The sequence below is a fragment of the Protopterus annectens genome, chromosome 2.part1 (genome assembly GCF_019279795.1).
Source record: "Protopterus annectens isolate FY-2018-M chromosome 2.part1, PAN1.0, whole genome shotgun sequence".
NCBI classification, from domain to species: Eukaryota; Metazoa; Chordata; order Ceratodontiformes; family Protopteridae; genus Protopterus; species Protopterus annectens.
In genome coordinates, this window is record NC_056729.1 from 1,642,621,564 (window position 1) to 1,642,646,755 (window position 25,192).

Below are 25,192 nucleotides of genomic sequence, written 5' to 3' on the forward strand. Positions count from 1 at the left end.
CTCAGGTCACTCCACAACAAGTACAAATATGACTCTGTCATTGTCAATGTTGGTGTGAATGACCTGAGACATACCTCCCTGGACTACATGAAAAGAGACATGGAAGAGCTCTCCAATCTTGTAGCCCAGGCAGGTATGACCCTAGCCCTGAGTACCATTCTGCCATCTCCCCGAATGATACCACAGTACAAAATGATTGACTTCAACAATTGGCTAAGCTTCTGGTGTCATTCTAAGGGGGTCCAGTATCTGTCTGCTTGGGATGACATGGTCGACAGACCACGACGCTTTGCCACAGATGGCCTGCACCTGTTGCCACTGGGATTCTGGATACCGGCTAAGGCTCTTGCAGCCACTATAGTGCCTTTTTTAGGCAAGGTTCAAATAACAAATTCACCACCATAACATGAACAGGCAAGCAAAATCTGAGGGTAATGCTACTCAATGCTAGAAGTCTAAATCTCAAAATGCACTCACTCGAGACACTCCTTAAAATGGAGAACATTGATATCTGTGCAGTGACTGAGACCTGGTTCAAGGCTCCAGAGAGCACCCCTGCACTACCAGGCTATAACTCATACCACTTTTCGGTCATGTAACCTGGACCGAAACACCAAAGGCGGAGATGTGTCCATATTCATTAAGGATATCCACACCTCCAGGCTAGTTGCTCAGCATAATGCATCCGAGGTTATCCAAGTGCAACTAACTCTGAGCAAAACTGCAATCCAAATTGTAGCTTGCTACAGATCATCCACCATGCCCCAGGATTCCCACTCCTCTTTTCTTGATGTACTGGAAAATATTAGGGTTCAACCAAATACCCTAATAATGGGCAACTTCAACTACCCCACCATTAACTGGGAAAACTACTCGTGTACCAACTCCTTAGCTCAACGCTTTCTGGAATTCATAAACTCCAATGCCCTGGATCAAGTTATCCACACCCCCACCAGGGGCAACAATATCCTAGACCTAGTCATTACCAACATGAGTTCCACAACTGAAGTCAACTCCTCGTTGGCCCGACCCTACCATAAGCTAATCACCCTTGATATGCACATCCCACCCCCACAGCCCATTAAGGAAACCATGGTATAAAATGTCTCCAAAGCCAACTTCATGCTTCTTAAGACAGAAGTGGTGAACTTCATGACACCTATGCAGATGGACAATACAGTTACAACTGCTGAATCCTACACAAATGCACTCTATAAGCACTTACACGAGTGCATGGATCGTGCTATCCCAAACAGAACCAAGACACTATTCTCCAAAAAATGGAAGCCAATCTGGTGGTCCCCTGCCAAAAACAAACTGTACAACAGAATGAAGAAACTGTTGCAAAAGAGAGTAAAATCCCATGAGTGGAGGAGCTCCCTGGTCAGTAAGAAGCTGAGATCCCTTATAAGATCCCCAAATCTAGCTACGAAAACAAAATCACCACTAATTCTAAGGGCAACCACAAAGCATTCTATAGCTATGTCAAGAATCTGGATGGCAACACCTAGATCTGCTCTGAGTTATATCACAAAGGCACGAAAATTACAGAACCAACTGGTATTGCCAACATCCTGGCAGATAGGTTCAGTGCTAACTTTACCCCCCTCACCCCCTAAACGGCCCATATCTATACAGAAAGAATGCAGAGTCCCTGTAATCACAACTACGCAGGTAAAAGCTGCACTCTCTAAAGCCAAAAACACAGCATCCATAGGACCAGACAACATCCCAGGCTGTGTTTTACATGAACTTCAGAACGAACTGGCTCCCCACTTAAGCACCATGTTCAATAATAGCCTTGCATCAGGCTTTGTGCCCACTGAATGGCGCACAGCAACAGTTATCCCACTCCACAAAGGGGGAGCCACCACTGATCCCGGGAACTATTGACCTATTAGCCTGACGAGCTTGGTCTGCAAGGCTATGGAATGTATCATCATGGAACTCATAAACAAAGACATTGGTAACCTCCAAACTCTGGATCCCACCCAGTTCGGGTTTGTGAAAGGGAGATCATGCCTCCTGTACCTGATCGACTTCTTTGAGGCAGTCACCAAAGCCGTAGATGAGGCTAAGGTGGTTCAAACAGCCTATCTTGACCTCGCCAAGGCTTTCGACACCATCCCCCATTCTGGAATTATAGCTAAACTCACTAAACTAGGTATAAATCCCTACGTCACAAGATGGGTTGTCAACTGGCTCACTGACAGAACCCACACTGTAAAAGTTGCAGATTCCAAATCTGACCTCAAAGCAGTGACAAGTGGAGTACCACAGGGTTCCGTTCTGGGACCTCTCCTGTTTGGTATCTACTTCCCTGAAGTACAGGCTAACACAGAAGGCCCCTGGCTAACGAAGTTCGCAGATGACTGCAAACTAGGAGCCATAGTCAAGTCCCCAAATGATGTGGACATCTTACAGAAGGGCCTCACTGAGACAGATGCCTGGTGTCAGAGCCATGGCCTCAAGCTCAGTGCCAAAAAGTGCAGTGTCATCCCCTTTGGTAAAAACTCTGTACCCATGAATTACCACATATGCAGCAATCTACTTAACACCGAATGTGTGATAAGAGACCTTGGGACCCAGGTGGACAGTAGTCTCTCCTTTGATAGTCACATCACCACAGTAGTCAGGAAGTCTTTCTACATGGCACACCTCATCATAAAAGGGTTCTCATCCAGGAAAAAAGAAGTCATTGTTCCCCTCTACTCGACACTCATTAGACCTATTATAGAGTACAACGCCCTTTTGGAATGTACCTCACAAGACATCTGCAGCAGTTGGAAAGGCCACAGAAGTACCTTACAAAGAGGATTACTGGCTTCAAACAAATGCCCTACACTGATCGCCTCAAAAAACTCCAGCTTTACTCCATAGCATATCACCTATTCTGCCTAACATATAAAGCTATGTCAAACCCAGAGCTGTTGGACATGCTACACCTAAAGAAATCCCAATCCCTCCCAGCTACACGCTCTAGGTACCTAAACCTTGTCACCACAATAAACAGGACATGCTGGAGGGATAGATTCCTGTCCCAGAGACTTCCCATACTCTGGAACAGGCTACCCATCTATGTCAAGCAAAGTTCTTCATTAGCACTCTTTAAGAAAAATCTTGATGAGGGTATGGGAAATAGGAAATACACCCCGGGGATCACTTCTGTGTCTCTGCTTGACAGTGGCACAGGAAAATAACTTTCTTGGGTGGCGTAAGCCAGGGAACGTTGTTGGCTAGGCTTACGTAGGCCCTTGGGCCTATAGCCAAATACCTACCTATGAACCTATAATTGGGTCAAGCTGACTTTTGCATGCAGTTTCAGTGGTTTAAGAATATACTTCATTTTGTGGTCCCTTGCTTCTTTCAATCCACCTACAGCAGTCGTAGAAAGAATTGCAATTTCACATCCACTAAACTTTAAACTTATATTAAGTGAGACTGGAACTCAAAATATTTGCCCCAGTCTCAGCACAGAGAGGAGATTGCAAATAGAAATACACCTAAATCCAAAGGAGTTTGAAGGTAGGACCAGAGAAACCAAGGGTAAAAACTGATTAAATGGGATCTTAATTTAGGTGGTACAGTCTCTGATCTGTTTCAAGAAGTATGTTTTACCACCAGAGGGAATACTTAGCTTTCAGTGTGAACATTTCTATAACTCCAGCTTAGCAGTCCTCATTTTCATCTGTCCAGCTGAGTGCAGTATGATATACAATGAGCGCTTGCCAGGAAAGATTTTGTTTTCTGCAGTGTTTAAACTAACCCAACTCAGACATGTCCAACATACCTATACTTTTGCTATGTATCCTGGGAAGTCTGCATTGCATTTCCTACATGGATATTAAACATTGTAGGGATTTAAGCAAATGGGGCTGTTGAACCTTTAGTGTCATAAAATGCTACCCCAGGTGACTCACAATTGTTCCAAAAGTTCCTCATAAAGCAGGTGGTAACAAATTGTGTTAGAAGTTACAGAATGCAAAGGTTGACCTGACACACTAATTTCCTGAGACATTTCTGGACTCTAATCTGAAGCTCAAGCACCTTCCTGCAGTGATCTTCATTGGGGAGACTCACTCAGTTATACGGTTATCACATATACCAGCCCCAGAATTATTCTGTGTTATCTATAAAAATCATAAAAAATGAAAGAAAAAGTATTCAGAGTTCTTGCAGTTGTATTTTTTCTTGTTCAGCATCACCAGAAGATGGACGTTTAAAGTTAACTGTGGCTGTTAAAACCAAACCTCATCATTAAATAATATACTTCCTCTATTTCTCGCTTCTCTTTTCGGTCATTATACTAATATAACTTTTTTCCACAACATATCACCATTTTGTATTTTATCCTGTCATGTGTAATGCCTAAATGCCTTAATACCCCCTTACTTTTCTTTTCCTGTTTACTGTTGCACTACTACCTCCCTCCTCCTCCTCTCAAACCTTTGCAATTCAACTGTTCCTATCTTTATCAGTGCAAACGTTCATTTGAATGCACCTTGATAAATCATATGATAAATTTTGCCACTTTGTGTCTAGTATGCGTATTATATGTACATAGTGGGGTCTATATTAAATCAGCGGATGCTTAAAATAGCTAAAGCTGATTTATCGACCCTTTAAAAGCAAAAGCTTGAAATCCCGAAGACACAGAACAGTGATTTTTTTCCCAGGGAAAAAAAATTGCTGGGCCATTTTCAGGACTTTGCCATTTCTTCCACTGTGGTGCAATCTTGGAGTTGATATATTTAAGTAGGGGGGTGTGGGGGGGGGTGAAACACCACCCACTTTTAGTGTTTTTTGTTTTTTCTGGAACAGCAATTTTTTCCCTGGGAAAAGTATATATGGGTCTACTTCAGTAGACCGACTATTCACTTACCTGACTCCTACTTGGCCGAGACAAAAGGAGAGACAACTTGACAAGTTCAGAAGACAGACATCTAAAACACCGACTTTTCATGTGAGGTAAGTAACCACTTGGCTATCCCAAATAAAAGAGCTAAATGAAACAAAACTAAACCCACAGATGGGGGGCTTGGCCAACCACACCCCCTACCCCCTTAACTAAATATATCAACTCCAAGATAGCACTACCACAGGGGGTAAGGGCAAAGTTCAACAGGATGGCCAAGCGGTTACTTACCTCACATGAAAAGCCAGTGTGCCGGATGTCTGTCTGTCTTCTGAAGTTGTTGGTCATTTCATCTCAGCCAAATGGGAGTTAGCTAAGTGAAATTTCGGTCTACTGAAGTAGGCCCACACACATATATATATATATATATATATATATATATATATATATAGGGTCTATATTACCAGATTGAAAACCCATTTCAGCGAATAGCACAAGACCGACATGTATAGAGCGGACTTGTTGGCTGTTGGTGAAGCACCCACCAAGAGGAGAAAACGCTGAGAGAAGAAAGGAGCCACATTTGAGATTTTAAGTATTTTGCTTCAGATTATTTGTTAAGTTTTTCTGCATTGCCGCCTACTTTTGAGCATTTTCTGGCTTGTTAAACTGGATTTCTGTGTTGGTAACTGTATTTAGAACACAACCTAGAGCTGATTACTGAATTTCCTGCCTGCACTTATTTTTAAAATATTTTTTTCTTAAAACTTGCATTTTATCTGTCTCTGGCCTAGCACTCAAATGTGGGGTCATTTACTGCACTGTTCTAACTTGTTGATACTTGTGAACCTCTATTTTCCTTAAAAAAAAAAAAAATCTTGCTTTTTCCCACTTTTCTGAGATTTAAAAAAGTTCAGTTACAGATTTGCTGTTCTGAACTGTTTGTAAGTTTTTTGGAGGCCATTGTTTGCTTGGGCTAAAGGGAAGTCTCTGTGTTCATCAATGGCAGTGATAAACATTGAGCAGCCTGCCTGCCCCTGTGGGAGTGGTTACTGCCTTGAAACTGTAGTTTTATTGGCCATTTTGGGTCAGTTCCAAACTCCTTGATCTCCCTCTCTTAAAACCAGATTGTCTCGTGGTTTTGGCGTCTTTTTGGACTTGTTGGCTGTTGGTGAAGCACCCACCAAGAGGAGAAAATGCTGAGAGAAGAAAGGAGCTACTTTTGAGATTTTAAGTATTTTGCTTCAGATTATTTGTTAAGTTTTTCTGCATTGCCGCCTACTTTTGAGCATTTTCTGGCTTGTTAAACTTGATATCTGTGTTGGTAACTGTATTTAGAACACAACCTAGAGCTGATTACTGAATTTCCTGCCTGCACTTATTTTTAAAATCGTTTTTTTTCTTAAAACATGCATTTTATCTGTCTCTGGCCTAGCACTCAAGTGTGGGGTCATTTACTGCACTGTTCTAACTTGTTGATACTTGTGAACCTCTGCTTTCCTTAAAAACAAAAACAAAAATTCTTGCTTTTTCCCACTTTTCTGAGATTTAAAAAAGTTCAGTTACAGATTTGCTGTTCTGAACTGTTTGTAAGTTTCTTGGAGGCCATTGTTTGCTTGGGCTAAAGGGAAGTCTCTGTGTTCATCAGTGGCAGTGATAAACATTGAGCAGCCTGCCTGCCCCTGTGGGAGTGGTTACTGCCTTGAACCTGCCTGCCCCTGTGGGAGTGGTTACTGCCTTGAAACTGTAGTTTTATTGGCCATTTTGGGTCAATTCCAAACTCCTTGATCTCCCTCTCTTAAAACCCTCTTTTGCGCGGTTTTGCGCGTTTTTGCACATAGCGCAACATCGGGCAGCGCCGCCAAATTGGGTTTAAACTATTCCTGGCTCCACTAAGTCTGCTCTTCACTTTTTCCCTTAGAACTGCTCTATCTCTCAAATTAAACACCATATTCTCATTCTAAGGCCCTCACTGGTCCAAATAAGTAATCTTACAAGTTAGCACTAATAAACCATAAGCACTACTTACTCTTATACTCTCTATGATTACCTTGTCCCCTATTGGTCCATTTTAATTCAGTTCCCTATATTACTCTAGCATGTCCAAAGGTCAGTCAATGGTTTCCTCTCCAGTCCAGCTGGTGAATCTGGGAATTTTGAGGCAATGTTACAACTGTCTCATGTACACGGACAACCCTCTCCTCCTCCAAACAGGTTCAAATATATGTGAGAGATGCAACCATATAGCCAAACTGGAGGCTGAGCTCTCTCATCTCAAAACTGGTGTAACCAGTCAGGAGGAGAAGGTAACCTCACACAACACAATTCCAGTATCACAGTCCCACCACAACAGCGAACCAAACACATAAAAACACAAAAACATACTCGGAGGCTCTAAATAAAAATCTACCTAAGCAACAGAAACCTCCAAAGCAGACATCCAAGCAAACACTACCCCAAAACAAAACACGTACAAAACATAGCACACAAAGTCAGTGTGCCAAGCAGTCACAGCCCTTAAGGCTGAATAACACACCTGATACTCTTGTAATAGGTGACTCTATTGTCAGACACACTGACGTCCCGCTCACCAGGCTGAATAAAGAGAAGGTCACAGTGAGCTGCCTGTTGGGCGCTAAGATCCGCCACATAACGCAAGCACTCAGGTCACTCCAAAGCAAATACAAATATGACTCAGTCACTGTACATGCTGGCGTGAATGACCTGAGACGTACCTCCCTCGACTACATGAAAAGAGACATAGAGGAGCTCTCTGATCATGTAGCCCAGGCCGGTATGACCCTGACCTTGAGCAGCATCTTACCCTCACCTAGAATGATGCCACAGTATAAAGACAAAATGATAGATTTTAACAATTGACTAAAATTTTGGTGTCATTCAAAGGGGATCCAGTGTCTGTCAGCCTGGGATGACATGCTTGACAAGCCACGTTGCTTCGCTAGAGACAGCTTGCACCTGTCACCCCTGGGCTTTCGGATATTGGCAAAGGCTCTTGTCACCCCCATAGTGCCTTTTTTAGGCAAGGCTCAAAAGTCAAACCCACCTCCATAGACAGCACAAGGAACAAGAAACTAAGGGTAATGCTGCTAAACGCCAGAAGTCTTAACCTCAAGATGCATGCACTCGAAGCTCTCCTCAGTATGGAGAACATCGATATCTGTGCAGTGACAGAAACCTGGTTCAAGGCTCCAGAGAGCACCCCAGCACTACCAGGTTATACCTCATATCATGCTTTTCGGCCCCAAAATCCGGACTGAACCACAAAAGGAGGGGGAGTTTCCATATTTATCAAGGATATCCACACCTCCAGGTTAGTGGCATTGCACAAAGTATCGGAGAGCATCCATGTGCAACTGACAGTGGGCAAGACTGCTTTTCAGTTTATAGCATCCTACAGACCACCCTCTCAAAGTCAGGAATCCCACTCGGCTTTCCTGAAAACATTGGAGAACATGAAGATCTCTCCGAACACCATTATAATGGGCGACTTCAACTACCCAAATACAGACTGGGAGCATTACTCAAGCCCCAGCACCTTAGCCCAAAGGTTCCTGGAATTTATAAACTCAAATGTTATGGAACAACTAGTCACCACTCCCACAAGAGGGGAAAACATACTAGACCTCATCATTACCAACATGGGGACTCTATGCTCCATACCAGAAGTATATCCCTCATTGGTAAGATCAAACCATAAATTAATTTCACTGGATATCCACATCCCGACCCCACCCCCAGCCCAGAAAACCACAATGAAAAACTTCTCAAAAGCGAACTTCACACTTCTCAAAACCGAAGTGGAATCCTTCAAGGCCCCACGGCCAGTGGAAACTACGGCCCAAACTGCAGAATCCTATATAAACGCATTCTACGGACATCTCCAGGAATGCATGGATCATGCTATCCCAAACAAAATCAAGACCCAATCATCCAAAGGCAGGCGTCCAGTCTGGTTGACCCCAGCCATAAATAAACTGTACAACAGAAGGAGGAAGCTACTACATTATAGAGCAAAATCCCTAAAAGGGAAGGCATCTCTGATCAGTACTAGCAAAAAATTACGATCCCTCATAAAATCCTCCAAGGCCAGCTTCGAGAGAAAAATTGCACAGGACACTAAATACAATCATAAGGCTTTTTTCAGTTATGTTAGGAATCTGGGATGCAACTCCCAGACTTGTTCTGAGTTGATTCTAAACGACAAAAAATACACTGAACCTACAGACATCGCCAATATCCTGGCAGACAGGTTCAGTGCAAACCTCTCCACCCCCCACCCCCCCAAAGAGCAAGTATCTATCCCGGCAGAGTGCAGCCTCCCAAACATTTCTGATGCTCAGGTGAAGGCTGCCCTCTCCAAAGCAAAAAACACTGCTTTCATGGGACCAGATGGTGTCCCGGGTTGCGTCCTACATGAACTCCAAGAAGAACTAATCCCTCAAGTAAACCTGCTGTACAATCTCAGCCTCACTACAGGATATGTGCCCAATGAATGGCGTACAGCAACAGTGGTCCCACTCCACAAAGGTGGCGCCTCTGCGGACCCTGGAAACTATCGCCCCATAAGCCTGACTAGCCTAGTCTGCAAGGCTATGGAGAGGATCATCATGGAACTCATAAACAAAGACATTGGGGACCTACAGACACTATATGCTACCCAATTTGGCTTCGTTAAGGGCAGATCCTGCCTTTTGAACCTGATCGACTTCTTCAAAACAGTCACCAAGGCCATAGATGAAGGGAAGGTAGTCCACACAGCCTATTTGGACCTCGCAAAGGCATTTGAGACAATACCCCACTCGGGCATCATAAATAAGCTATCCAGCCTAAATATAAACCTCTATGTCACAAGATGGGTCGCAAACTGGCTCAAAGACAGAACCCACAGAGTCAGAGTTGCTGGAGCCATGTCAGACTCGAAACCGGTCACAAGTGGCGTCCCACAAGGTTCTGTCCTGGGACCTCTCTTGTTCGGTATTTACTTTTCTGAGGTACAGGCCAACGTGGGAGGAGTATGGCTCACCAAGTTCGCAGATGACTGCACACTGGGCACCATAATCGACTCTCCAGCTGACACAAACATCCTTCAAAAAAGTCTCGCAGAGACAGATAACTGGTGCCAGAGCCATGGTCTAAAGCTAAATGCCAAAAAGTGTATAGTCATACCCTTTGGCAAAAACAATGTGCCCACAAATTACCACATAGGTGGTAACCCATTAAGTACAGAGAAAGTAATTAGGGATCTGGGGACCCAAGTTGATAGCAATCTCTCCTTTGACAACCACATTGCCAAAGAGGTTAGAAAGACCTTCTACATAGCCCACCTCATCATGAAAGGATTCACATCTAGATCAAGAGAGGTAATCGTGCCCCTTTATTCATCCCTTATCAGGCCCATCATAGAATACAATGCTCCCTTTGGGATGTACCTTACCCGACACCTGCAGCAATTAGAAAGACCCCAAAAGTACCTCACCAGGAGGATCAAGGGACTCAAACAGATGCCATATACTGCTCGGGTAAAAAAACTCCAGCTCTACTCAGTTGCATACCGCCTACTTCGAGGCGATCTATGCCTGACATATAAAGCTATGTCCAACCCAGAATTAATGGACATGCTCCACCTCAGTAAATCTAAATCCCTTAGAGCCACGTGCTCGAGGGACTTGAACCTCAGCACAGAAATAAATAGAACATGCTGGAGGGACAGATTCATAACCCAGAGGCTCCCTTCGCTCTGGAATAGAATTCCAATTCATGTTAGGCAGAACACCTCACTGACTCTCTTCAAGAAGAATCTTCATGAGTGGATGGGGGATCGTAGGTTTGTCCCAGGGATTACTTCCGTGTCACTATTAGACAGCGGCACAGTAAACTAAACTTTAAAAAGGGCACAGTATACTCAAATCAAGGGGTGGCGTAAGCCAAACACAATCGGGCTAGGCTTATAAATGCCCCAGGGCAGATAGCCTAGTATGAACCTATGAACAAATACGCCAAACTCCCTAAACCACAAATTTTCAAATCTTGAACCATCATAGTCAGCCAACACCACCGCGTGCTACAAACTACATACACAAACATAATAAATAAAACACATACATACACTAACCAAACCCTACTTCTACCCCTACACTAAACCTTACATACATTACTATCTATGCACTTATCTTAACCCGCATCCAAACCTTAAGGTCTGTAACTATCACACACTTACCCTACAGACATATACCCAAACATAATAAATAAAGCACATACATACACTAACCAAACCCTACTTCTAACCCTACACTAAACCTTACATACATTACCTATCTATGCACTTACCTTAATCCACACCCTAAGCCTAAGGTCCGTAACTATCGCACACTTACCTTATGGAGCTATACCGCAGACGTGCCAACCATGACACTTCTACATTTCGTGTTTCACGGTTTTGAACATTCGCCATTACAGTAGTTCATGCTATACATGTCGGTCTTGTGGTGTTCGCTGAAATGGGTTTTCGATCTGGTAACATAGACCATATATATATGTGTGTATATATATATATATATATATATATATATATATATATATATATATATATATTTATATATATATTTATATATATGTGTGTGTGTGTGTATATGTATATAGTAACTCTGTCAATTTCATTAACACCTGTTGTATTACTTAACCAATATAATTTTTTGCTTTGCTAAAAATTGTTTAATGCCTTTAACAATGTATATCTTTTAGTAGTGGAGCATTTCCCCTGTGTCTCCACTGAAAATAGGTTCCTGACCCAGTGGACTTTCCCGGTCAACAAATGTCAATCAATAAATAACTACATAAATAAACTCTGCCTTTACTTTAGTTTGTTTATTTTAAGTTAACAAATTGTTTGTCCCTGCAGTGTGACATCCACAATGCATGCATATTTGTTTTCCATAATAAGTTATTGAGTGAAAATGTTGCCAATCTCAGTTTATATAAATAGTTTATAGATTCTTGTATATGACAAGACAGAAAAGGTAAGAAAAATGTAAAATGGTATTTCTTATCTTTCATACTATTATATGAAAATGTGCTTTGGTACTAAGAATAGCATGGTTTGAACTTCATGTGTACCTCTTAACTGTCCATGATTTTATGAGAATGTCATTGTTTTTGCCTTATATTTTTATCATGTCAGTCATAAAATTTTTGATTTTTCTGACAAATTACTAAGGATTACAGTCAGTCAACAATGACAGACATTAACGTTTAATTCCCTAGATTCTACTGAAAATATAAATCAATGCAAACCCTCTATTAATGTTCTAAGTAAATCGGAGTAATATTTAAAAAACTGTCACTGATTTTGGCCATTTGGTCATCGCCATCATCATATTTGGCTTTGTAACTGTTCCTTGGGCAAAGAAGTGGAGCTGTATGACTTTATGCACTGAGTTATTTCTTTAAACTCAGCATTGAAGGTAACAGACAGATGTGTTTAATGACAAAGTTTGCAAGCATATGCCAACAGCAAAGTATTTGACATGACCACAAAGATTCCTGCTTACCTGTAATTTCAAACTCCAACCTTCCCATCAAAGCAGACCTCTCAATAGCTTTAATACTATTTAAAGGAAGTCTTCCCTAAGTAAAAAAGAAAGATAAATATTTATTCATACAAATAAAGGAATAAACAAATAAATACAATTCTAATGAACTTTACATTATATTCATATGGCACCTATATATATATATATATATATATATATATATATATATATATATATATATATATATTTATATAGATAGATAGATACATATACATATATATATTTCAATACAGAATCCAAGGCAGACAAGGACCACTTGACATTGTTGGACAATTTTTCATTCTGCAACATCATTTGGAACATACTGTTTATCTCATCCAAATTTCCAGCGTCTCTTCGTTTATGTCTGCCTTCTTCATGTTAGCAAACATTGTGTGTCATTATGATTTTTATTATACAACTATTCAGAACTTTGCAGTCTCAGAAAAAACACAGAAATGGTTTTCACTATAGAGTTAGACACTTTCTAAATTTCTTTTTATTTCATTTGTTTTCCATGTTATTTTATAACCATTCCTTAGTAATCCTTGTGATTTATCATCAAATGTACATTTACATATTCACATTCATGTACCTAGGCATATAAATATACATTATTTTACTGTTATGTAGACTGCATTTCTCTATCTTGTAATTACTGTATCACACTGTTCTTACTATTAACTCATGCAGCCAGTTTTTATCACTATCTGTGCTATTTTTTGTTAAATGTCTTTATTTATTTGTTAAGTATTTGCTAATTACTGTTATATAACTAATTTCTTTACTGACTTGCTTTGTACATTGTTGATTAATATGTGTTCAGTTTGGTTGTTTAATGCTATCTATCTGTATGTATGGAGCTTTTCTCCCCGGGCCTCCGCTGAAAATGGGCCTCATGCCCAGTTGGACATTACCCGATAAACAAACAAAATAAATAAATTATGCACTTGTGCATATATAAAATTCTCTTACTTCAGAACTGCTTCCAGTTAATTCGCTTTTTAGCTAGCTACTGTATTTCCCTGAAAATAAGACCGGGTCTTACACTTTTTCCCCCTGCTGAAATACGCATTAGGGCTTATTATCAGGGGATGCCTTATTTACCCCCCCATACAACAATCTACATTTATTCATTTATTCATGTACAAAAATCTACATTTATTCATGTATTCAAATCAACATTTATTCATGTACACAAATTAACATTTATTTGGTACTTTTCTGTTATTGGGCAACAGTTCTAGGTAACGCGTTAACAGTTGTGTGAGAATTCTACATAAACAGTGCAACAAACATTTCAACTTCAGAATATCTACACCTTGGCTTTCACAGTTCAATATTTCATGCTTAACAGAAAGTGTAGAACAATCTCAATACATGTGTAATGGAGGAGGGGAATAAAACAGTTGAATAACTGCCACTTTTTGAGCGGTGATGTTTTCTTTATTCCTTACCCAAACCGTAAGAGAAGAATGATGGAAAGTCATAAAAATGAAATCTGTGAACTAGTGGCCTTACTTTGTAATTAACCCTTGATAATGAAACGTTACCTTAATACAATAAAGTCAAAAAAGCTGACAAGAGCTTGCTGGCAGCTGAAAGCAGATGCAATCCATTCTGTTGCCCTGATAACAGAAAAGTTATTCAAATACAGTCATGTCATCTTCTTCTGGAACATTGTCATAAGCTCCAACCCCTGAAATCCGGCCTGAATTTCTTGCGACTCCATTTCCTGTAGAACCATTGGCCCCAATCTGCCATGCCTAGCAATAGAGCTCTCTCTAAATGAGCCCTGCTTGTCCAAGTAGCCTGCTCATAGTGCATTGGCAACACAGCTGTCAGTAATGTTATCCCATGAATTTTTCACCCAAGTCACGACCTCTTGCAGGCTATGCTTCACAAAGTTTCCATGCTTTCTCTCCATTCTATTTTCAATGTAGTCATTGAGTTCCATGCGCAAATGGTCCTTGAATGGCTTGTTTATTGCAATATCACGAGTCTGGAGCTAGGCAGTCATTCCTGCGGGAATCATTATTTGATCTATTCTTCTCCATGTCTTTATCACGGTGAGTGCTGGCTGAATCCCAGACTAGCAGACCTTTTCGCCACCTTGCAAAACAAGTGGCAGCATTACATCGACCCACTGCCTTATATCTGCTTGTGTGCACCAGGCTGTTTTGGCTTCAAGAATGTAAATGCCTGAAATACGTTCAGTCTTATCTTTCTTGCCCTTACTAATGATTAGAGGTGGGGTTTTCTTTCCATCTAGACAAATTGCCAAAATACAGGTAACAAGTGCACTTTTGTAACCAGTGGAGGGAATGTAGATTGATGAGGCACTCCTCTGATCACTTGTTGTTTGAGATCCTTGGCCCATAAACACTGCAGTTGCATCCATAGCACTCATGTTGGAGGGTTTGTATTTAGTAAAGTCGATGCCATCAACAAAGGACTTGAATGTAAGTGCACGTGTAATACCTTCAGTATCTTCCAGCTTGAACAGTGCTGTTGATCTTCTTAGAGACAGTTCATATCGTTGAAGGAAGCCATCCAGCCAGTGTTGTGATGCTTTGAATTCTTCTGGGGACATTTCTAATTGTGGTGCCATTGCAAGGGAAAATGCTTGAATATCAGCCCTGCGCACAACCAAAGCCTTTGCTCTCCTGTTAGCAATCCATTCACAGATGATGTCTTCCAGCTAAGAAAATAATGATTGCTGACCTGATCCACACTTGCACTTCTTAGCATTTCCCTCTTTGGCCTGTTGACTGAGGTTATCGTATGCTGCACGCCATTTTCGGATCATTCGGAGATCTAACTTCTATTCTTTGCAGAAAGCCATCAGATTCTTTCCCCAGGGGTCCTCCATGATTCCTTCCTTTTACTCGATGGAATAGCTGTTTCTTTTTTCACTCATCTTGTCTGGGGTGGGGGTGAGGGGTTAACTGAAGACTTACGAGACAGGAGTGGGAACACAAAATGGCGACGGTTAAGAAGACACCACAGGTGTTTGTTATCAAGTGCGGACGTTTTTACGTGCATTTGTCTGTACTTTGACCAAAGTACAATTACCAGTGTTTATTGTCCAAGAATCTCAACCATCAAGTGTGAGTGATGATTAGGGTTACAGTAAGATTGTGGAGAAAAGAGAAGAAGTTGGGTGTCCGAATTGTCTGAAAATGGCGAGCAGGGTACGATAACCTCAGTCAACAGTTGTCAGTAATATTATTTTATAATTCAACACATCCATCATGTGTTGCTGACAATCTTAACTGGGGCTTATTTTTGGGGTAGGCCTTATATCATGACCACCCTGGGAAACCATGCTAGGCCTTATTCTCTGGTTAGGTCTTATTTACAGAGAAATATGGTAGGTAGTTACCTAACTATTTGTTTCTGCATTGTAAATTGGGTTTGCCCCATTAGGCCAGGCCCATTTTAAGAGTACTAACAGATTAAATTTCTGAGAATTGTACAAAATGTCATGTAATACAAACACTTATTAATTTTTACATTTACAGGAAAATAAAAAAAACAGACGGCATCCATTTTAGGAATAAGCAGATAAGATGTGTAAGAAGAAAACAGGCTTCATTATATACGTAGCATGCAAGTCTAAACCTTATTTTAGTAATGCTAATACGTCCATCAATAAATGACAAGGAAAGATGTTAGCCAGAAAATTATAGCAAATGCAATGAGGCCTGTAGGTTCATAGGTAAGTATTAGGCTAGCTGCCCTTGTGGGATGTTTTGAGACCAGCCAATTTTCTTCAAAGGTGAGAATGAAACCCTGTAGTTTGTGTCTGTAAGGTGAACACCTTAACCATTATACCAACTCACAACCCTTATACCAACCCACCCCGACTCAAACTATGACTTCATTCTGTTCATCTGCTGTTATTGTTATTGTCCCTCTCATCTAAGAAATTGAAAATACTTCCAGACATCCTAAGTGCATATCTTAAGATCATTTTCTTGCAAAGCATACAGCAGGCCAACAGATGAGATAAGAGTCCAGAAAGCTATATATTTAGCAAGAAAGCCATGATATTTCATAATCAAATGATTAAGGTACAAGTTAAATCCTGTTGCTATTCCGTAGATGCTGAGTTTTTATTAGTATTAATGTAGCCTATATAGATGCACACAAGCAACAGTCACTGCTGAGGTCAGCAGACTGAGTTAAGAGTTACAAGGTGCTTATGTGAGTTCATACTGCTGCTATCCTCTTTGTTAAGAATGTTTTAAGCAGGCTCTGAAGTCCATCACTAGGAGGATATCTGTGACGCAGTTAAGTACGTTATCCCAAATGCTTTGTATCTGGTAACCTAAAGATCCATGCCACACTTCTGAAGCTGTCTTAGACATATTAAGTTAATATAGTACTGATGGTTATGCTATCATAATTGCCTTGTGTCACGTAAGTAAGTATGTTAGACAGAGACATTGCTGCTTGTGTTATTTTCTTGAATGCTAACAGTAGTTTACCACAAAATCATTAAGTTGTTGTTGCATCATCATGCTGTTGTTGCATCATGTTGTTGTTGCATCATCTAATATTGTTGCATCATGTTGTTGCATCATCACCATCATGTTGTTGCATCATCACCATTATGTTGTTGTTGTTGCATCATCACGTTGTTGCATCATCATGTTGTTGCATCATCAAGTTGTTGCATCATCCTCACGTTGTTGTTGCATTATCATGTTGTTGCATCATCATCATGCTGTTGTTGCATCATGTTGTTGTTGCATCATCATATTGTTGCATCATAGGTTCATAGGTTCATACTATGCTATCTGCCCTAGGGCATTTATAAGCCTAGCTAGAGTGTGTTTGGCTTTCGCCACCCATTTTAAATTAATTTTGCTATGCCCTTTTTCGAGGTTAGTATACTGTGCCTCTGTCTAACAGTGACACAGAAGTGATATCATCATCATGTTGTTGTTGCATCATGTTGCTGTTTCATCATCATCATGTTGTTGTTGTTGCTGTTGTTGCTATTATAGTAATAATGATAAATTGCCAGTGCATAATGGCGACAAATAATCAAAAACACTTCTATTCTGGTTATGAATATATTTGGATAGTTGTGACAATTGGGTCCCGAACAGAAACAGCTTTTGATAAGATTTTAAGTTAAAAAGTAAGATTTATTTTCAAGAATTACTTCAAGCAATTAAAACACACACACACACACACACACACACACACACACACACACACACGCATGTGCACACAAACAAACATACAAACTACATGCACACACACAAATACGCATGCGAACACACACATGCGCATGCACGTGCACTCACACACACACACACACTCACCAAATCACTGCTAGATAAGACTGTTTTCTCTTGAATGGAAGATACTATTCATGCCTTTAATATGTACTCTGGAATCACAAAATGCAAATTATACAATGACTGGCCATTAATATTCAAAAAGTAGCATTCAAAACTCCAAGCATATACCAATGGAGAAAGTTCCGGTCACCCGGACTTTTATCCATTAATATATACCATAGAATTGCCTTCGGTTAAACAAAAAGAAAATAATAAACTTGCAAAACCAGATACTTGAAACCAACGAGAGAGATGGGACAGACAAAAATAAAAGAATAATCCGGTACAGTATGAAAAACTAGAGAACCGTACCTGCTTATCCTTTTATTTTTCTATGTCCCATCTCTCCTGTACCTTCAAAGTGCCCTGGTACTTTTATTTTTCTATGTCCCATCTCTCCCGTACCTTCAAAGTGCCCTGGTACTTTTATTTTTCTATGTCCCATCTCTCCCGTACCTTCAAAGTGCCCTGGTACTTTTATTTTTCTATGTCCCATCTCTCCCGTACCTTCAAAGTGTCTTGGTACTTTTATTTTTCTATGTCCCATCTCTCCCGTACCTTCAAAGTGTCCTGGTACTTTTATTTTTCTATGTCCCATCTCTCCCGTACCTTCAAAGTGCCCTGGTACTTTTATTTTTCTATGTCCCATCTCTCCCGTACCTTCAAAGTGCCCTGGCACTTTTATTTTTCTATGTCCCATCTCTCCCGTACCTTCAAAGTGCCCTGGTACTTTTATTTTTCTATGTCCCATCTCTCCCGTACCTTCAAAGTGTCCTGGTACTTTTATTTTTCTATGTCCTATCTCTCCCGTACCTTCAAAGTGTCCTGGTACTTTTATTTTTCTATGTCCCATCTCTCCCGTACCTTCAAAGTGTCCTGGTACTTTTATTTTTCTATGTCCCATCTCTCCCGTACCTTCAAAGTGTCCTGGTACTTTTATTTTTCTATGTCCCATCTCTCCCGTACCTTCAAAGTGTCCTGGTACTTTTATTTTTCTATGTCCCATCTCTCCCGTACCTTCAAAGTGTCCTGGTACTTTTATTTTTCTATGTCCCATCTCTCCCGTACCTTCAAAGTGTCCTGGTATCTTTTTTTAATTAAAAAAAAAAGCAATGGAGATCTTCCTTTCTCTATTACTTCCTATACACAGCACCTGTCACTTAACACTGATGTACTGAACAAGTATGAAAACAAAAGTCCCATACGTATGTGCAGTACATCAAAAAAAGCAACCGGATATCCGAGGAAAGTGAAAAAACACCATGGAGCCGTGAAATAATGACATTATTTAAGAAAAGTAATTTTTTCATAAATGTCATTGCATAATAGCAATAGCCGACTCCATGGTGTGGTATATTGAAGATTTACCCATGGTTGTCTTTGTTTAATCACTTGGGTTTCTCCCTCATGACCAAACTACACCAGTCATGGGGAAATCTTAAATATACCACACCAGAGTCATCGGCTATTGCTATATTATACAATGGAACATCGCAAAACACAAAAAATGTGCTTGCTGATTGGCGAATCCAACCAGCGTGCTTGTTATAAATCCAACATAAATTAACAAGAAAAAGACTGGCTGCTATCATATCACTGAGTGGCTATTTGTATCACCAGATACAAAAGATCATCGCTCTAATAAAAAGGATTTGAAGTAAGCCTTGCTCCCATGCTGTACACACTACAAGATTTTCTTATTTCTAGACTACTGAGTACATCAGCAACCACACATGTTTAAAATATCAAAAGTCTGGAAACTCCAGCTCTAAGTGTTTTTTTGTAAGAGGGAAATCACCCTGATTCACCTACTCACGATTACACAGACAACTGCAATTTCCAATGTCTGGCATACAATTTTCTAACAAAACTTTTAACAAAGCAGGTGTTAAATATACACCACAGAAACAACATTACATATATACAGTATCTGCAAACTTAACACACAATAGAAATGTAATAGCAGAAAACACTAACAGAATACTGCAAGGAGTTACTGTGCATTCAAGTTTGAACTATGAATGAACTACTGCTACATTAATACCCTTTGGCGATGTAAACCTTACCTCTACATGACACAAAACGGATGATTAATAAAACCTGTAAGGATTCACCGTGTGTAAGTTTCCAGTGTCAATAAACTATCACAGAAGAAACAGTGACTCAGCACTGTAAACCTTGGCTACAGATGATTATCACTGTTTCAGTTACACCTTGACGGTATATACAAAAAATGAAAAAAAAAAACAGCAGTTGTAGATACAGGGATGGAAACTACTTTCCTGCATTTAAAAACATCAACCATCACTACAGAAAACACAATTACTTTATCTGAGATAAAATAGTCCCAGACTTTTACTTCATGTTTAGTATATATTTTATTTTATTTTATTTAAATACAAGTTATTAATTTTTCAAGAGATGTAAGGAAGTAATTATATAAGTAAATATAGTTTTTAAAGCTTCATGTGAACATAGACAACAATCAAATCAAAGGCAGTACAGAAATATAAAAGAAACTACAACAGCATGACATACCAAAAGCTTTAAAAATATTTCACAGGATGGGAAACTGGAGTATGAAGGAAAATACATTGAGCTAAATTTGCTAGCCAGAACATAGTTACGTCATTCATTTCAGTTTTTGTGTAGCATTGGGTATTACTTCTGATACGTATAATATAGTTGAGGAAGCTTTGTCATTATCCTTTGAAGAGTTAACTAACTACAGCTTATAATCAGCCTCACTATCCTTAATGAGGCATTTACAGTTCATACTCAGCCCCTCTCTCCTTAATGAGGCATTTACAGCTCATACTCAGCCCCTCTCTCCTTAATGAGGCATTTACAGCTCATACTCAGCCCCTCTCTCCTTAATGAGGCATTTACAGCTCATACTCAGCCTCGTCATAAGGCATTAAAGATTAAATCAGATCTGCTCTTACATCTCCTGACTGATAATGGAAACTTGTTTATAGGCACACCTGATAACTGTGGTAGATTGATAAGTTATATATTTCAGACACATAATGCTGTTGCAGTAAACACTGTGTGTGTGTGTGTGTGTGTGTGTGTGTGTGTGTGTGTGTGTGTGTGTGTGTGTGTGTGTGTGTGTGTGTGTGTGTGTGTGTGTGTGTGTGAGTGTGTGTGTGTGTGTGTGTGTGTGTGTGTGTCTGTGTGTATATACACAAACACACACACACATATATATATATATATATATATATATATATATATATATATATATATATATATATATATATATATGGGTCCCCTGCAGATGAGCGATTGCTGATTTAAACGGAACCCATATAACCGAGACAACGTTACCAAAACTTCAAATTAACAAAACCTTACAATAACGAAAAGCAAAAACCCAGAACAGTTACTTATTTGAAGTAGACCCTATATATATATATATATAAATATATATACATAAATATATATATATATATATATATATATATATATATATATATAGGTTCATAGGGTGATACTAGGCTATCTGCCCTAGGGCATTTATAAGCCTAGCCAGAGTGTGTTTGGCTTTCGCCACCCATTTAGATTAGTTGATGTGCCTCTGTATAGTAGGTCACAGAAGATGGCCCTTTTAAGGTTAGTTTACTGTGCCTCTGTCTAGTATTGACACAGAAGAGATCCCAGGGGTAAACCTACGATCTCCCATCCACTTGTCAAGATTTCTCTTGAAGAGGGTCATTGAGGGGCTCTGCCTAACATGGAATGGGATTTTGTTCCAGAGTGAGGGGAGCCTCTGGGATATGAAGCTGTCCCTCCAGCATGTCCTATTTATTTCTGTGCTGAGGTTTAAGTCCCTGGAGCGTGTGGCTCTAAGGGATTTGGATTTCCTGAGGTGGAGCATGTCCATTAATTCTGGTTTGGACATGGCTTTATACTTCAGGCACAGATCGCCTCTGAGTAGGCGGTAAGCAACTGAGTATAGCTGGAGTTTCTTTAGCCTAACTGCGTAGGGCATCTGTTTGAGTCCATTGATCCTCTTGATGAGGTACTTTTGGGGTCTTTCTAGTTGCTGCAGGTGTCGGGTAAGGTACATCCCAAATGGGGCATTGTATTCAATTATGGGCCTGATGAGTGATGAGTAGAGGGGCACAATGACCTCTCAATCTATATGTGAACCCTTTTGTGATAAGGTGGGCTATATAGAAGGTCTTTCTAACCACTTTGGCAATGTGATTGTCAAAGGAGAGATTGCTATCTACTTGGATCCCCAAATCCCTAATTACTTCTTTCGTACTTAATGGATTACCACCTATGTGGTAATTTGTGGGCACTTTGTTTATCCCAAAGGGGATGACTATGCACTTTTTGGCATTTAGCTTTAGGCCATGGCTCTGGCACCAGTTATCCATCTCTGTGAGACCCTTTTGGAGGATGCTTGTGTCAGTCGGACAGTCGATTATGGCACCCAGTTTGCAGTCATCTCTGAACTTGGTCAGCCATAGTCCTCCCATTTTAGCCTGTACCTCAGAGAAATATATACCAAACAAGAGAGGTCCCAGGACTGAGCCCTGTGGGACGCCACTTGTAACTGGTTTAGAATATGACATGGCACCTGCAATTCTGACCATGTGGGTTCTATCCCTGAGCCAGTTTGCAACCCATCTTGTGACATAGGGGTTGATATTTACGCTGGTGAGCTTATTTATGATGCCCGAGTGGGGTATTGTGTCAAAGGCTTTCGAGAGGTCCAGGTAGGCTGTGTGGACTACCTTCCCTTCATCTATGGCCTTGGTGACTGTTTCAAAGAAGCTGACGAGGTTCAAGAGGCAAGATCTGCCTTTAACAAAGCTGAATTGGGTAGGATCCAGTGTTTGGAGGTTCCCAATGTCTTGGTTTATGAATTCCATGATTATACGCTCCATAGCTTTGCAGACCAGGCTAGTCAGGCTTAGTGGGCGATAGTTTCCGGGGTCCATTGTGGCATCACCTTTGTGGAGTGGGACCGCTGCTGTTGTATGCCATTCCTTGGGTATATATCCTGTAGTAACCCTGAGATTGAACAGTGACTTTATGTGAGGGTTCAGTTCTTTTTGGAGCTCGTGTAAGACGCAGCCCGGGACACCGTACGGTCCCATTGATGCTGTGTTTTTTGCTTTGGAGAGGGCAGCTCTCACCTGTGCATCTTTGATGTCAGGGAAGCTACACTCTGTTGAGATAGACATTTGCTCTTTTGGGGGGAAGGGGGGGGGTTTGCACTGAACCTGTCTGCCAGGATGTTGGCAATGTCTGTGGGTTCAGTGTATTTTTTTCATTTTGCACTAACTCAGAGCATATTTGGGAGTTGCCACCCAGGTTCCTGACATAACTAAAGAAGGCCTTGTGATTATCTTTAGCGTCTTGTGCAATTTTTCTTTTGAAACTGGCCTTTGATGATTTTATGAGGGATCATAGTTTCTTGCTAGTACTGATCAGAGATGCCTTCCCTTTTTGGGATTTTGCTCTATCATGTAGTAGCTTCCTCCTTCTGTTGTATAGCTTATTTATGGCTGGGGTCCACCAGACAGGTCTCCTGCCTTTGGAGGAGTGAGTCTTGGTTTTATTTGGGATAGCACGATCCATGCATTCCTGTAGGTGTCCATAGAATGCGTTTGTAAAGGATTCTGGAGTTTGGGCCATATTTTCCACTGGCCTGGGGGCTTTGAAGGATTCCACTTCAGTTTTGAGAAGTGTGAAGTTTGCTTTTGAGAAGTTCTTCACCTTGGTTTCCGTGGATGGGGGTGGGGATGAGATATGGATGTCCAGTGAGATTAATTTATGGTCAGATTTTACCAATGAGAGGTATACCTCTGGTATGGAACATAGAGTCCCCATGTTGGTGATGATCAGGTCCAATATGTTTTCCCCTATTGTGGGAGTGGTGACCAGTTGTTCCATAGCATTTGAGTTTATAAATTCTAGGAACCGTTGGGCAAGGGTGTTGGGGCTTGAATAGTGCTCCCAGTCTATGTTTGGGTAGTTGAAGTCACCCAATACGATGGTGTTTGGAGAGACCTTCATATTCTCCAGTGTTCTCAGGAAAGCCAATATATATACATACATATATATATATATATATATATACATACATAACGCTTGTTACTACTCAGCCAAGCTCCTTGTGGTCCTGCAGAGTGGTGCTAGCAGCAGAGAGGCTAAAAGAGTGACTGCTAACCTGATAAGTGTTTTTTTTCCTGTTACCACCTGGGTGACTGTCCGATCTAGCTAAACTGCAAGTATTTCTGCTTCTTGAACTGTTTTAAACTGTTTAAAGTTGTTTTTGAACCTGCACTTTTAAAGTTTGTCCTTTTTGTTGCATTTACCTGTTGAGGCTACACACTTAAGTGCGTTAGCCTGTGTTACACATTTATTGCATTTTCCTGCTGTTTGTTGCAAAAAAGAAAAAAAAAACATAAAAATTATCCTTGTTTCCCGTCTTTCCTGACCTAGAGTAGTCCAAATACAGGCTTTGCTGTATTCTGGACTTTTGGAAAGTTCCTGTGTTGCCCATTTCCTTTCTTGGATAAAGGGAGGCTTCTTTGTTCACCAGTGGCAGTGGGGAGCTTAGAGCAGCCTATCTATCCCTGGAGGAGTGTTCCCAGCACAAGAATCTGATAGTCTATTGGCCGTTTTGGGCCAATTTCTAGCTCGTTCAAGACCCCCTGTATAAAACCCGCTTTGGCGCGGTTTTTGCGCTTGTTACTACTCAGCCAAGCTCCTTGTTGGCCCTGCAGAGTGCTGCTAGCAGCAGAGAGGCTAAAAGAGTGACTGCTAACCTGATAAAACTGTTTTTTTTCCTGCTACTACCTGGGCAACTGTTCGATCTAGCTAAACTGAAAGTATTTCTGCTTCGTAAACTGTTTTAAACTGTTTAAAGTTGTTTTTGCACCTGCACTTTTAAAGTTTGTCCTGTTTGTTGCATTTACCTGTTGAGGCTACACACTCAAGTGTGCTAGCCTGTGTTACATATTTATTGCATTTTCCTGCTGTTTGTTGCAAAAAAGAAAAAAAAAACAAAAACATTATCATTGTTTCCCATCTTTCCTGACCTAGAGTAGTTCAAATACAGGCTTTGCTGTATTATGGACTTTTGGAAAGTTCCTGTGTTGCCCATTTCCTTTCTTGGATAAAGGGAGGCTTCTTTGTTCACCAGTGGCAGTGGGGAGCTTAGAGCAGCCTATCTATCCCTGGAGGAGTGTTCCCAGCACAAGAATATGATAGTCTATTGGCTGTTTTGGGCCAATTTCTAGCTCTTTCAAGTCCCCCTGTATAAAACCCGCTTTGGCACGGCTTTGCGCGATTTTGCGCATAGCGCAGCATCAGGCAGCTCCGCTTAATTGGGTTTAAACCATTCTCGGCTCCACAAAGTCTGTTCT

The 25,192-nt window shown here is 40.7% G+C and overlaps 1 protein-coding gene across 1 annotated transcript in view; it reads right to left on the minus strand.

Annotated features, from left to right (window-relative positions):
* The window catches only part of LOC122795004 (rho guanine nucleotide exchange factor 7-like), a 925,778-nt gene that overhangs the window by 269,217 nt on the left and 631,369 nt on the right, over nt 1–25,192 (minus strand). Inside the window, exon 10 of the mRNA XM_044063590.1 lies at nt 12,424–12,499. Coding sequence (XP_043919525.1) covers nt 12,424–12,499 — 76 coding nt within the window. The remainder of the gene's footprint in view (nt 1–12,423; nt 12,500–25,192) is intronic.